Genomic DNA, 12,083 nt, shown 5'->3' on the forward strand with positions numbered 1-12,083 from the left:
ACCATCAAAGCTCCACCTGGCAGCAGTCTCTTGTGGTCATCCATTGCTTTCCTCACCCAAGAAAGGCCTCCTCTTGTGTCTCCTGCCATCCAAAGACAGAAGAGGCTGAAAGACACTGGAGGAAGCGGGGCTGGGGTGGCGAAATTCTCCTGTTGCCCTTCCTCCCACTCAAGAGGAGACTCCCAGGGAATACAAGGTGTGTCTGATTTAATGAAAAGGTGGCGTGTGGCATTATTTATTATTATTATTATTAGAGACAGAGTCTCACTCTTTCACCAGGCTGGTGCAGTAGCACGATCTCAGCTCACTGCAACCTCTGCCTTCTAAGTTCAAGCAATTCTTCTGCCTCAGCATCCCAAGTAGCTGGGACTACAGGTGCGCACCACTATGCCCAGCTAATTTTTGCATTTTTAGTAGAGATGGAGTTTTACCATGTTGGCCAGGATAGTCTCGATCTCTTGACCTCATGATCCACCTTCCTTGGCCTCCCAAAGTGCTGGGATTACAGGCGTGAGCCACCACGCCTGGCTGGCATGTGGCATTACTTAGCTCCAATGCAAGAAAGTCTTTTTCTAAAAAACATATTTGGCACTTTTCTATAGGAATAAAGAAGGGGTAGACTGGGTGTTTCATTACCTCCTTAATGGACATGGCAGTTTTATCCCAGGATGAGTCTAGTGAGGGAACAGTGTCTGAGCTATGATAGGGTTCTACAAGTCATGAGGGAATGAATGCCTCAATCAACCCTCTCTTTTTATATCATCATGTGCATTTTCTACTTTCTGATAATTACATACATTCTGACCCAGACATAAATCCACTTGGGAACAAGGCAGGGTACAAATAAATGCATAATTAAGTACCAATAACAACAATTATAATGTTTCTATTTTCTTAGCCCCAAATTAAAATGGTTTGTTCTTGCTCGTTTACTAATTAGCTGTGTGATTTTAGGCAAGTAATTAACCTATGCTCTTCCATTTCCTCATGTATAAATGAGGGAAATATTCTGCCCTATTTTGACTGGGTTCAGAGAATCGAATGTGTGAGTAAATTTAAAAGGACTTGGAAAATGAAACAAATAAAGAAAACTTCTAAAACAAATCCTAAAACATTCCAGGTGCGTAAGGTGTAATTATTTGCACAGCTAGGTCAATAAGCTAGCAGAGACCACCTGTTTCTTCTCTACATGTAACACATGCAACTTCCGGTACAAACAAGTACTTAAATCATGAAAGTGACAAAGTAAACTTTGAAGTGTCTGTTAGTCCTATAAAGCTGGGCATCCTCAACATGATCACCTCCTTCCTGTCACTAACCAATGAATGCTTATGATGGCACTGCTCTAAGGCTTTACACATGGTAACTTACCTGTCCTCACATCCTTTTTTTTTTTTTTTTTTTTTTTTTGAGATGGAGTCTTGCTCTGTCGCCCAGGCTGGAGTGCAGTGGCGCAATCTGGGCTCACTGCAGCCTCTGCCTCCTAGGTTCCAGTGATTCTTCTGCCTCAGCCTCCTGGATAGCTGGGATTACAGGCGCATGCCGTCACACCCAACTTATTTTTGTATTCTTAGTAGAGACAGGCTTTTGCCATGTTGGCCAGGCTGGTCTTAAAAGTCTGACCTCAGGTGATCCACCCGCCTCAGCCTCCCAAAGTGCTGGGATTACAGGCGTAAGCCACCATGCCTGTCCTTACAACCCTTGAGGTTACAGAGGAGGAAGCTGAGGCATGGATCATGCCCACAGCCATGCAGCTGACAAGTAGTAGAGCCAGCAGCTGGACTATAAACAAGCACAGGCAACCTGGCTGCAGAGCCAGCTCTCCACCACTGCATCATGCTGCCTCCAGCTCGCTGGGCAGAGGATGGCTCAGAACCACACTGGAGTGGAAAAGGGCCTTCTCAGGTCATCTGGCCCATCCCCTGCCTTCAATCAGTTAAGACACGACTATTCCACTGGACAGAGGAGGGAGCAATTAAGAGAAATTAAGTCTCTTGACACAAAAGTCACCCACAGCCCAGTGGCAGAGAAAGGTCTGGCCCCCCGCATAATAAGCCCATGTGAGGACTGTACCTTTAACCTGCACTGTGTCCTCATAGTTGCCCTGGACAGTGGCATCTGTGCTGGGGGTGGAACATTTGTAGTGGCCTTGGTCTGAAGGCTGGACGTTCTTGATGTGGAGCTCCACGGCGTCATTGGCAGTCCGCCTTAACAGGATCTCGCCCCTCTGCAGCCGCTCCTGGTACAGCTGGGTTGGGAACCCCGCCTCCCAGGTGCTTGCAAGCTCCTCAAAGTCGCTCCCCAAAGATGAGAAGCTCCAGTCAAAGTTCTGCTCGCTGGGACCATCATAGTCACTGACGTTGCAGGGGATGACCAGCTCAGTGCCCACCACTCGAACCAGGGTCCCTCTGGGGACTCTCACCACACGCCCTTGACAAAGACCTGCAATGATAAGAGACGAAAGGCAGTTCTTTAATCACAGGAAGTCTTCCCAGTACAAATGTGGCAAACCTGTGGATGCTCCTGCTCACAGGGATGGCAGAAATGTGACAGCCAAACCGCTAGGGAAAATGTGTCTATGCAGAAGGTTAAGCCTGTCCCTTTAATAATAAGCCTGGAATACAACCTTAAAATGAGCACCTCTCACACAACCAGTTTCCCAGGACTGACAGGGAGGAAGATAAGCATTAAAAGCAGGCTAACCATAAACCTGAATAGCTTCTTCCCTCCCGTTACTATGTAACACACCCTAATCACTCAATGTGATACAAAAATATTTTAGGTTTTGTGTAAAGAAAAAAAAAGGCAGAGCTAGTCAAGTATTTACATTTCTGCCCACCCTATATCAACCCTCATCCCTAGAGACCATTTCCTGGGGCTCCTGAGACCTGATTTACAATGACGGACACCAATTTTAAAATCCTAGAGCAGCCTGCTGATAAAATGATTTAACTCCTGTTATCTGACATTGCCTACAAATTAATTTTAAAATATGATGATTTTACCAAGTATTAATTTTCTATTTTCTGGCTGATTTCCTTCTCTACTCTTTGTTCTGCTCTAAATTCAGAATGAGGATGGGGAAGCACAAAGGGAGATGCAGGCGGTTGCCGGGCGCTCTTAGGAATGTAGCAGCTGATTGCCGGGGATGAGCCCAGAGGACACACACGAGTTCACGGGCTTCCCTTCCCTAAGACTGCACAATTCCCAGGTCTCTCTGTAGGGACCCTATGACTGGCACCTGTGAGTCCTTTAAGATGTCCTCATTGCAATGAACTTCAGCAGGATTTCGCAGTGTATTTACTACCTCTGTTTAGCATTTCAATTGCATCAAATAAACACGTATGGCGCCTTCTTGATGCTCTATGAAGAGTACAGCAATAACATATACAAGAGAAAGCATGTCTGAAATCAAGGAGACCCAAGTTTCAGTCTGAGAGACCTCTCTTCCCTTTGACTTCTGCCACTATGAATTGGGACAAGAAGGCTTCGCTGAGTTAATCAAATAAAATGTCTAGGTGAGAGTCTGCCATGTAATAAGGCCTCCAGGAAATGGGAACCTTTTATTAATTTTGTATTTTTATCATTTGTTACAGGTTCAATTTTGTCCTCATTAGAAATTCCTGTGTGGAAGTCCTAGTCCCCATTACCCCAGAATGTGACCATTATTTGGCAACAGGCTGTCACAGATATAATTGGTTGTGATGAGGTCATACTGGAATAGGGTGAGCCCCTAATTCTATATGACTATATCCTTAAAAAGCGGGTAACAGGAGGCGGAGGTTGCAGTGAGCCGAGATCGTGCCACTGCACTCTAGTCTGGGCTACAGAACGAGACTCCATCTCAAAAAAATATTTAAAAAGCAGGCAATTTGGACACAGACATGCCCACAGGGAGAAAGCCACATGAAGATAAGGCGGAGATTAAAGTGATATGTCTACAAGCCAAGGACCGCCACAAATTGTCAGCCAGCCACCAGAAGCTAGGGGAGAAGCATGGCACAGATTCTCCCTCTCAGCCCTCTGAAGGAACCCACTCACTGACACCCACTTCTGGCCTCCGGCATTGTGAGGCAATCAATGTCTGTTCAATCAACCTGGTTCATGGTACTTAGTTGCAGCAGCTCCAGCAAACTAATATGCTACTGTCACTATTTTTCCATTGGTTTAATTCATGTTTTCAAATTCTGGGTTGCCACCCTTTAGTGGGTTGTGAAATGAATTTATAGCAGTTGTGACCAGCATGTGCACATTTTTAAAGACGAAATTAAACCAAACAAAAAATATTAGAATAAATCTTAGAGTACATTACATTTAGTAAAACATAAATATTGTTTCATTATATTTTGTTAACAAAGGTATGTGGGTACCAGAAGATGATGGAAATCTTATACCTTAATTTGAGTCAGGGTTAAAAAAGAAAAGAACACTGGATTAAAGCTATATCTTGCTTTCTCCACCCATTATCATTTACTTTGAGAAGGGAAAAAGGAAGTATCCATGTAAGAAAAGAGGTGATGGGGAAGAGTGTGGGTTCTGAGCAGGGGTTGACTGACTGCCTTCTCCTCCCAGCCCACCTTGGGGGCAGGCCCAGATTGAACCCCAGCTCAAAGAAAAGTTGCTGAACCCTAAATCACATTACTCTCCATAAAAATAAAGTTATGGGTGCTGGTAACTTAGAAGAACTATGAGTCACATATGTTTCTGCAGAGAATGGTAGCACCAAGCCCACATACTGTTGAGGGGTAGTGCTGGAATGTGAAACTTCTTTTTTCCTTTCCTTTCTTTCCTTCCATCTATCTTTCCTTCCTTCCTTTTCTTTCCTTCTTTCTTCCTTCTTTCATTCCCTTCCTTTCCCTTCCTTTCTTCTTCCCTTTTTTTTTTTTTTTGTTGCCCAGGCTGGAGTGCAGTGGTATGACCACAGCTCCCTGCAGCCTCAACCTTCTGAGCTAATGTGATCCTCCCACCTCAGCCTCATGAGTAGCTGGGACCACAGGCGCACACCACCACACCCAGCTAGTTTTACTTTTTGTAGAGATGGGGTCTCGCTGTGTGGCTCAGGCTGGTCTCAAATTCTCAGACTCAAGCAATCCTCCAACCTTGGCTTCCCAAGGTACTGAGGTTGTAGGCGTAAGCCAGTGCACCTGGCCCATGCTACTTCTTTCTAAGGTAACTTAGTGGCTCAAGATGACACCCTGATGTCACACCTGCTAATTCTGGCAACCATGAGGCAGACCCGCAGTGGCTGCCTAGCATTCCTTAACTGCCTCAGATGAGACTGACTGTACCCCCAGTCCCAGAGATGGGTACCAGGGCTAAAACCTGGTAAATCAGAATTTCTGGCTCTTTTTTGCTGAAGCTTCTTAGAAAGAGGCTTTGGCTCTCAGTGTAATCAAGGTAATATAAAGATGAAATACTCTAAGCTGCACATAGGCAGGCCTCCTGAACATGAGGAGAAGTCACCCGTAAGAGAAGAGACCCAGGCCCAGGACCCAGCACCTAGACTAGAGAGGTCAGAGAGCCACCCCAGTGGCTGCAATGGCAGCACCTGAGCTGTTGGATCCAGCCATGCCTTCTACACCACTCCCAAAGCAACCACACATCACACTCTCGTGTGCAAGAATGTACACCCACACACACATACACACACCCACACACCCTTTTCCCTGGTCATTTCAGTTTCTTGCAGTTCCATTCATCCCCACTTTTGTTTCTTTTCTTTTCTAAAATTTTTGTCTGTTTTTAAAACAGGGACTCACTCTGTAACCCAGGCTGGAGTGTAGTGGTATAATTGTAGCTCACTGAGCTCCTGGGCTCAAATGATCTTAGGCAGCTGGGACTACAGGCACTGTGCCACCATGCCCAGCTAATTTTTAAAATTATTTTGTAGAGATGGGGTCTTGCTAGATTGGTCTCAAAATCTTGGCTGGTCTTGAAATCTTGGCCTCAAGTGATCCTCTTGCCTTGTGATATGGTTTGGCTGTGTCCCCACCCAAATCTCATCTTGAATTCCCATGTGTTGTGGGAGGGACCTGGTGGGAGGTAACTGAATCACAGGGGCAGGTTTTTCCCGTGCTGTTCTCATGATAGTGAATAAGTCTCATGAGATCTGATAGTTTCCTTGCACAAGCACTCCTCTCTTTGCCAGCCAGCATCCCCTTGAGTGACTTGCTCCTCCTTGCCTTTCGCCATGATTACGAGGCCTCCCTAGTCACGTGGAACTCTAAGTCCAATTAAACCTCTTTCATTTGCAAATTGCCCAGTCCCAGGTATGTCTTTAACAGCAGCATGAAAATGGACTAATATAGTAAATTGGTACCAACCAGTAGAGTGGGGCATTGCTAAAAAGATACCCAAAAATGTGGAAGCCACTTTTGAACTGGGTAATAGGCAGAGGTTGAAACAGCTTGGAGGGCTCAGAAGAAGACAGGAAAATGTGGGAAAGTTTGGAACTCCTAGATATGTGTTGAATTGCTTTGACCAAGAGCCTGATAATGATATGGACAATAAGGTACAGCTGAGGTGGTCACAGATGGAGATGAGGAACTTGTTGGGAACTGGGGCAAAGGTGACTCTTGTTATGCTTTAGCAAAGAGACTGGCAGCATTTTGCCCTTGCCCTAGAGACCTGTGGAACTCTCACCTTGAGAGAGATGATTTAGGGTATCTCGCAGAAGAAATTTCTAAGCAGCAAAGCATTTAAGAGGTGACTTGGGTGCTGGTAAAGGCATTCAGTTTTATAAAAGAAGCAGAGCATAAGAGTTTAGAAAATTTGCCTGACAATGTAATAGAAAAGAAAAACCCATTTTCTGAGGAGAAATTCAAGCTGGATGCAGAAATCTGCATAAGTAACAAGAAGCATGTTAACCCCCAAGACAATGGGGAAAATGTCTCCAGGGCATGTCAGAGGTCTTCAGGGAAGACCCTCCCATCATAGGCCTAGAGGCCTAGGAGGAAAAAGTGGTTTCATGGGCCAGGCCCAAAGGCCCCACACTGAATGCATCCCAGGGACTTGGTGCCCTGCGTCCCAGGTGCTTCAGCTGTGGCTGAAAGGGGCCAACACAGAGCTTCAGCCATGGCTTCAGAGGGTGCAAGCCCCAAGCCTTGGCACCTTCCACGTGGTGTTAAGCCTGTGAGTGCACAGAAGTCAAGAACTGGTGTTTGGGAACCTCTGTCTCGATTTCAGATGTATGGAAATACCTGGATGCCCAGGCAGAAGTTTGCTGCAGGGGCAAGGCTCTCATGGAGAACCTCTGCTAGGGCAGTGTAGAAAGGAAATGTGGGGTCAGAGCCCCCACACAGAGTCCCTACTGGGGTATGGCCTAGTGGAGCTGTGAAAGGAGGGCCACTGTCTTCCAGACTCCAGAAGGGTAGATCCACCTGGAAAAGCCACAGACACTCAATGCCAGCTCGTAAAAGCAGCCAGGAGGGAGGCACTACCCTGCAAAGCCACAGGGGAGGAGCTGCCCAAGACCATAGGAACTTATCTCTTGCATTAATGTGACCTGGGTGTGAGACATGGAGTCAATGGAGATCATTCTGGAGCTTTAAGGTTTGACTGCCTGGTTGGATTTTAGACTTGCATGGGGCCTGTAGCCCCTTTGTTCTGGCCCAATTATCCCATTTGAAATAGCTGTATTCACCAACGCCTGTACCCACACTGTATCTAGGAAATAACTAACCTGCTTTTGATTTGACAGGCCCATAGGCAGAAGGGATTTGCCTTGTTTCAAGTGAGACTTTGAACTGTGGACTTACGAGTTAATGCTGAAATGAGTTAAGATTTTGCGACTGTGGGGAAGGTATGACTGGTCTTGAAATGTGAGGACATGAGATTTGGGAGGGGCCAGGCATGGAATGATATGGTTTGGCTGTGTCCACCTCAATCTTATCTTGAATTGCCACATGTTGTGGGAGGGACCTGGTGGGAGGTAACTCAATTATGGGGGCAGGTCTTTCCCATGCTGTTCCTGTGATAATGAGTAAGTCTCATGAGACCTGATGGCTATAAAAAGGGGAGTTTCCCCACACAAGTGCTCTTCTCTTTGCCTGCCACCATCCATGTAAAATGTGACTTATGCCTCCCAGCTTTCACCATGATTGTGAGGCTTCTCCAGTCATGGGCTATGCCTGCCACCATCATGTAAAATGGGACTTGCTCCTCATCACCTTCCACCATGATTGTGAGGCTTCCTCAGCCATGGGGAACTTAAGTCCAATTAAACCTCTTTCTTTTGTAAATTGCCCAGTTTTGGGTATGTCTCTATCAGCAGTGTGAAAATGCTCTAATACACCTTGGCCTCCCAGACTGCTGCGATTACAGGTATGAGCCACCATCACCAGACCACTTATGTTTCTTAAGGTAAAGGAAATTTCTGTCCTTGGCAACTCAAAGAGCACTGAAATACTATATCACTACCCAGTAATGACCCATTCTCTGAAGCCATCATTACCACAGTTCACAAAGAAATGAGGTGATCACTTTTTTACATTTAAGTTTTGAGACAATCAGACAATTCTGAATCTCCCAAAGAGATCATCTAGAAGAAAGCATCATGGTGAGGCTCTTTCAAGGCAAAACAGCCTTGTGCTTAGCCCTCTTGTGCCTCAGTGTCCTCATCTGTCGCCACACTCCCTGAGGGCTGTAAGGATTAAATGAACAAATGCTACAGCACTCACGATGCCTGGCTTGCGGCAAGGGGCTGCAGTTACTTATGTGCTGGGCAGGCCACCTCTAGGATAAACCTGATCATAATCATTCACCTTGGTTCCTTGGCAGGGTTACAGAGGAATTTCCTAATGTGTCAAGCTTTTCCATTCCTATCCCCTGTTGAGAAATTGGCCAGGGCAGACAATCTTCCCACAAGCATGAGACTGCATCCTTGTAAGTTCTCTATCTTTCTATCTTTATTCTTAGTGATCAGAGCTTTAGAAACTGATTCATCTCCTTGTCTGAACTCTCCAGTCCTTCCACAGGGCTGCTGAAATCATATTTTCCACATACAAATCCAATGTCACTTCACTGATCAAAGGGCTTTAATGGCACCTTATCACCTACAGGACAAAATCTACCCACCAGCCACCCCCACTGCTGTCACCCTGGCCCGGTCCAGCACCCCTCTCATCTGCATTACTGCAAAGTCCCTTACTGGTCTCCTGGCTTCCATTCTTGCTCTCTATTCTCAACACAGCAAAGTGGTCTTTGAAAAATGTAAGTTGGGTTATACCTTACTCTGTTCAAAGCTCCTCAATTACTTCCCATCTCACTCAGATGAAAGCTGAAATCCTTGTAGAGGCAATCCTTACGGGAGCTGGCCTTCTTTGTTTCTTGGACCTGCTGTCTGTTCTTCTTCCTCCACTACACTCCAGCCATGCTCTTCTCCCAGGGTTTCACCTACTGCAACCTCAGGGCCCTTGCACATTTCCTCAGGGCAGGAAACTCTCAGACATTCATCCCACTGGTTCCTTCACCAGCTTGAGATCTGTATTCTAACACCACCTTCTTTTTTTTTTTTTTTATTGTTTTTTTAGGTTTTGGGGTACATGTGAAGAACATGCAAGATTGTTGCATAGGTACACACATGGCAGCGTGATTTGCTGCCTTCCTCCCCTTCACCTATATCTGGCATTTCCCCCATGCTATCTCTCCCCAACTCCCCAACCCCCACTGTCCCTCCCCTATTTCCCCCCCAACAGACCCCAGTTGGTTGGGTCCTTTTTTTTAGAAGGTGGTGTTCGCATGTTCTCACTCATAGGTTGAACAATGAGAACACCACCTTCTTAATGATGCCTTTCCTGACCACCCTAAAGCGGCACATCCCCATTCTTGCTCCTGCCAAACTTTCTCCTTATCAATTACTACTAAAATATTTTGTGAACACTTACATATTTTTACTATTATTTACTGTCTGTTTTTTTTTTTTTTTCCCAGTAGAATGTAAGTTCCATAGGAGTAGTGATTTTTGTTTTGTCCATTGCTGAATGACAGTCCTTAGAACAGGGCCTGGTAAAATAGTAGTTGTTTAATAAATAGTTGTTGAATGAATGAACAAATGAATAAAAGACATACAAGACCCTTCACTATCTGGATCACGGCAGCTTCATCTCCTGCTGTTCTCCCACTCTCTGATGCTTCTGTCCCACAAAACAAACACCTCTTTACTTTCTGGAAATGCCATGCTCTCTAGTGCTTCATGGCCTCTGCTTTCATGCCTCTATCACCTGGAATACCCTCTCATCAATCTCTTCACCCTCTTGCAAGAGGCGGGTGCAGCACCACCCCGTCTGTGAAGCCTTCCCCAACTCCCCTGGGATCACTTAGGTACAACTTCCTTCATTTTCCAACTCAACGTGCAAAAGTACCTTCAATGTCGGCTGTGTGATAGCGCCACTGGGAAAAGTAAAACAGATATGAACAGATGCGTGAAAGATCAAATTCTAATCTGAAAAGATATAAACCTGAGCAGCGTCTTGCATGCAGAACTAGGATGTCCCCTCATCCATGCAAATCAAGATTTAAAATTTTGATAACAGAATTTCAAATTGCCACCAAGCAATGTGGTATTTAGCACAGATTTCTTGTAATAGTGTTAAATAACAGCTAATGATATTTAAAAATAAATATAACTTGGAAAAATAGAGCATATGGCTCTTTTCAAATCAAAACGAATATCTACATAGTCGCATGTTGCCAATTTTTGTCAAAACCTTTTGTAACAGTTGATAACGGAGGGAAAAAGGGGAAAAGAAAATTTTCCTCTATTTTTCCAAGTCCTACCAGTGTTTCAAATTGAAGGTCCCAAACACTTCTGTAGCTGAACTGTATTAGTTTAGTTCCCCATAAAAATGTCATTACTAAGTAACAATCTTGAATTGTGGCTTCATTTGTTTTCAGGGGTCAGTATAAGAAACCTTCATACGAAAAACATTTATCAGCCTTAAAAGTCCTATGGAGGACACTACTGAGTTGTTCAATGACATAAAAATCTATACAATAAAAGTCCATTAAAATTTAGTACCAGAAAACAAAAACAAAACACCTGTTGATGGACCATTGTATATTCTTTCCCCAACAACAAGAACTACCCATGTTCCTCTTACTTCTCAGGGCAGTTACCACAGCCTCAGAGTACCTTTGATACCCAAGACAAAATAAGGGCACTTTAATTATCACCCTGTGCAGTGTTTATGTATATGCATGTGTATTTCATTGGAAGTTGACTCAAATATTTGGGGGTGGTAAGTAGAGTTTAAATTTCAAAAGACCAATAATGAAGATTTCCACTTTCAGATTTTTGTTTTCTGCTCTGATAGAGTAGCTAACATCAGATCACCCACCCCCCTGCCCCCCAACGCACTCCCACGACAGAAACCATAAAAGACAGATAAAAGCAAATTAAATGCAGTGGTGAGCAATCAAGGCAGCCAGGCTCAAGGGGCCAAGATAACAGAAAGATACTGAGGTGGACTCAACAGTACCCACTTTTCTCTTCAGATATTTGCCATTTTTAAGTGGTGCAGGCTAGAAACCAAGTACAAGTTAGTAACCCAGAGCTTCCAGCACCTTGTGGGGCCAAGAAGACAACTGAAGTTCAGGGATACTAAGAAGGTTAGAGTTTGATGCGCAAGATCCTAGGAAAAAAGGCAACAGCAGATAAGTGAGCTGGACATACTATATTGCTATCCCCGCAAGGTAACGGACATTATGAAAGATACATTGAGGGGTATGGGGAGGTGGTAAGTGGCTGAGAAGCTAAGCAGAAAATAAACACTAAGACGCTGAGAGGTTAAGCAAAATTTTTGACCATCTCACAATATGGGGAAACAAAAACTAGAATTCTGAGTCCACAAAGGAAGGTGGTAAACACTCAGATTTTCAGTTACAGCCCTGGAAGGGCTATGCTCTTGGAATAAGAGCAAAGCTGAAAAAGCAACTAGCTCTCATCAAGACTGAAAGACAGTTTCAAAGCATCTCAATTCCTCACTGGCCTCATTGGATAAAGGTGACCTTCTCTTACTCTACTGGCCTGTTAGGAAAAAATAATTCTTCTCAGAGAGAAGATAACATCACACAGGGCCACTATA

The 12,083-nt window shown here is 44.7% G+C and overlaps 1 protein-coding gene across 1 annotated transcript in view; it reads right to left on the reverse strand.

The window, feature by feature from the left end:
* The window catches only part of PTGFRN (prostaglandin F2 receptor inhibitor), an 81,204-nt gene that overhangs the window by 42,979 nt on the left and 26,142 nt on the right, over positions 1-12,083 (reverse strand). The window contains exon 2 of the mRNA XM_032249617.1: positions 2,074-2,442. Coding sequence (XP_032105508.1) covers positions 2,074-2,442 — 369 coding nt within the window. The remainder of the gene's footprint in view (positions 1-2,073; positions 2,443-12,083) is intronic.

This window comes from Sapajus apella, unplaced genomic scaffold, assembly GCF_009761245.1.
Source record: "Sapajus apella isolate SASKATOON/1434 unplaced genomic scaffold, GSC_monkey_1.0 scaffold69, whole genome shotgun sequence".
Classification (NCBI taxonomy): domain Eukaryota; kingdom Metazoa; phylum Chordata; class Mammalia; order Primates; family Cebidae; genus Sapajus; species Sapajus apella.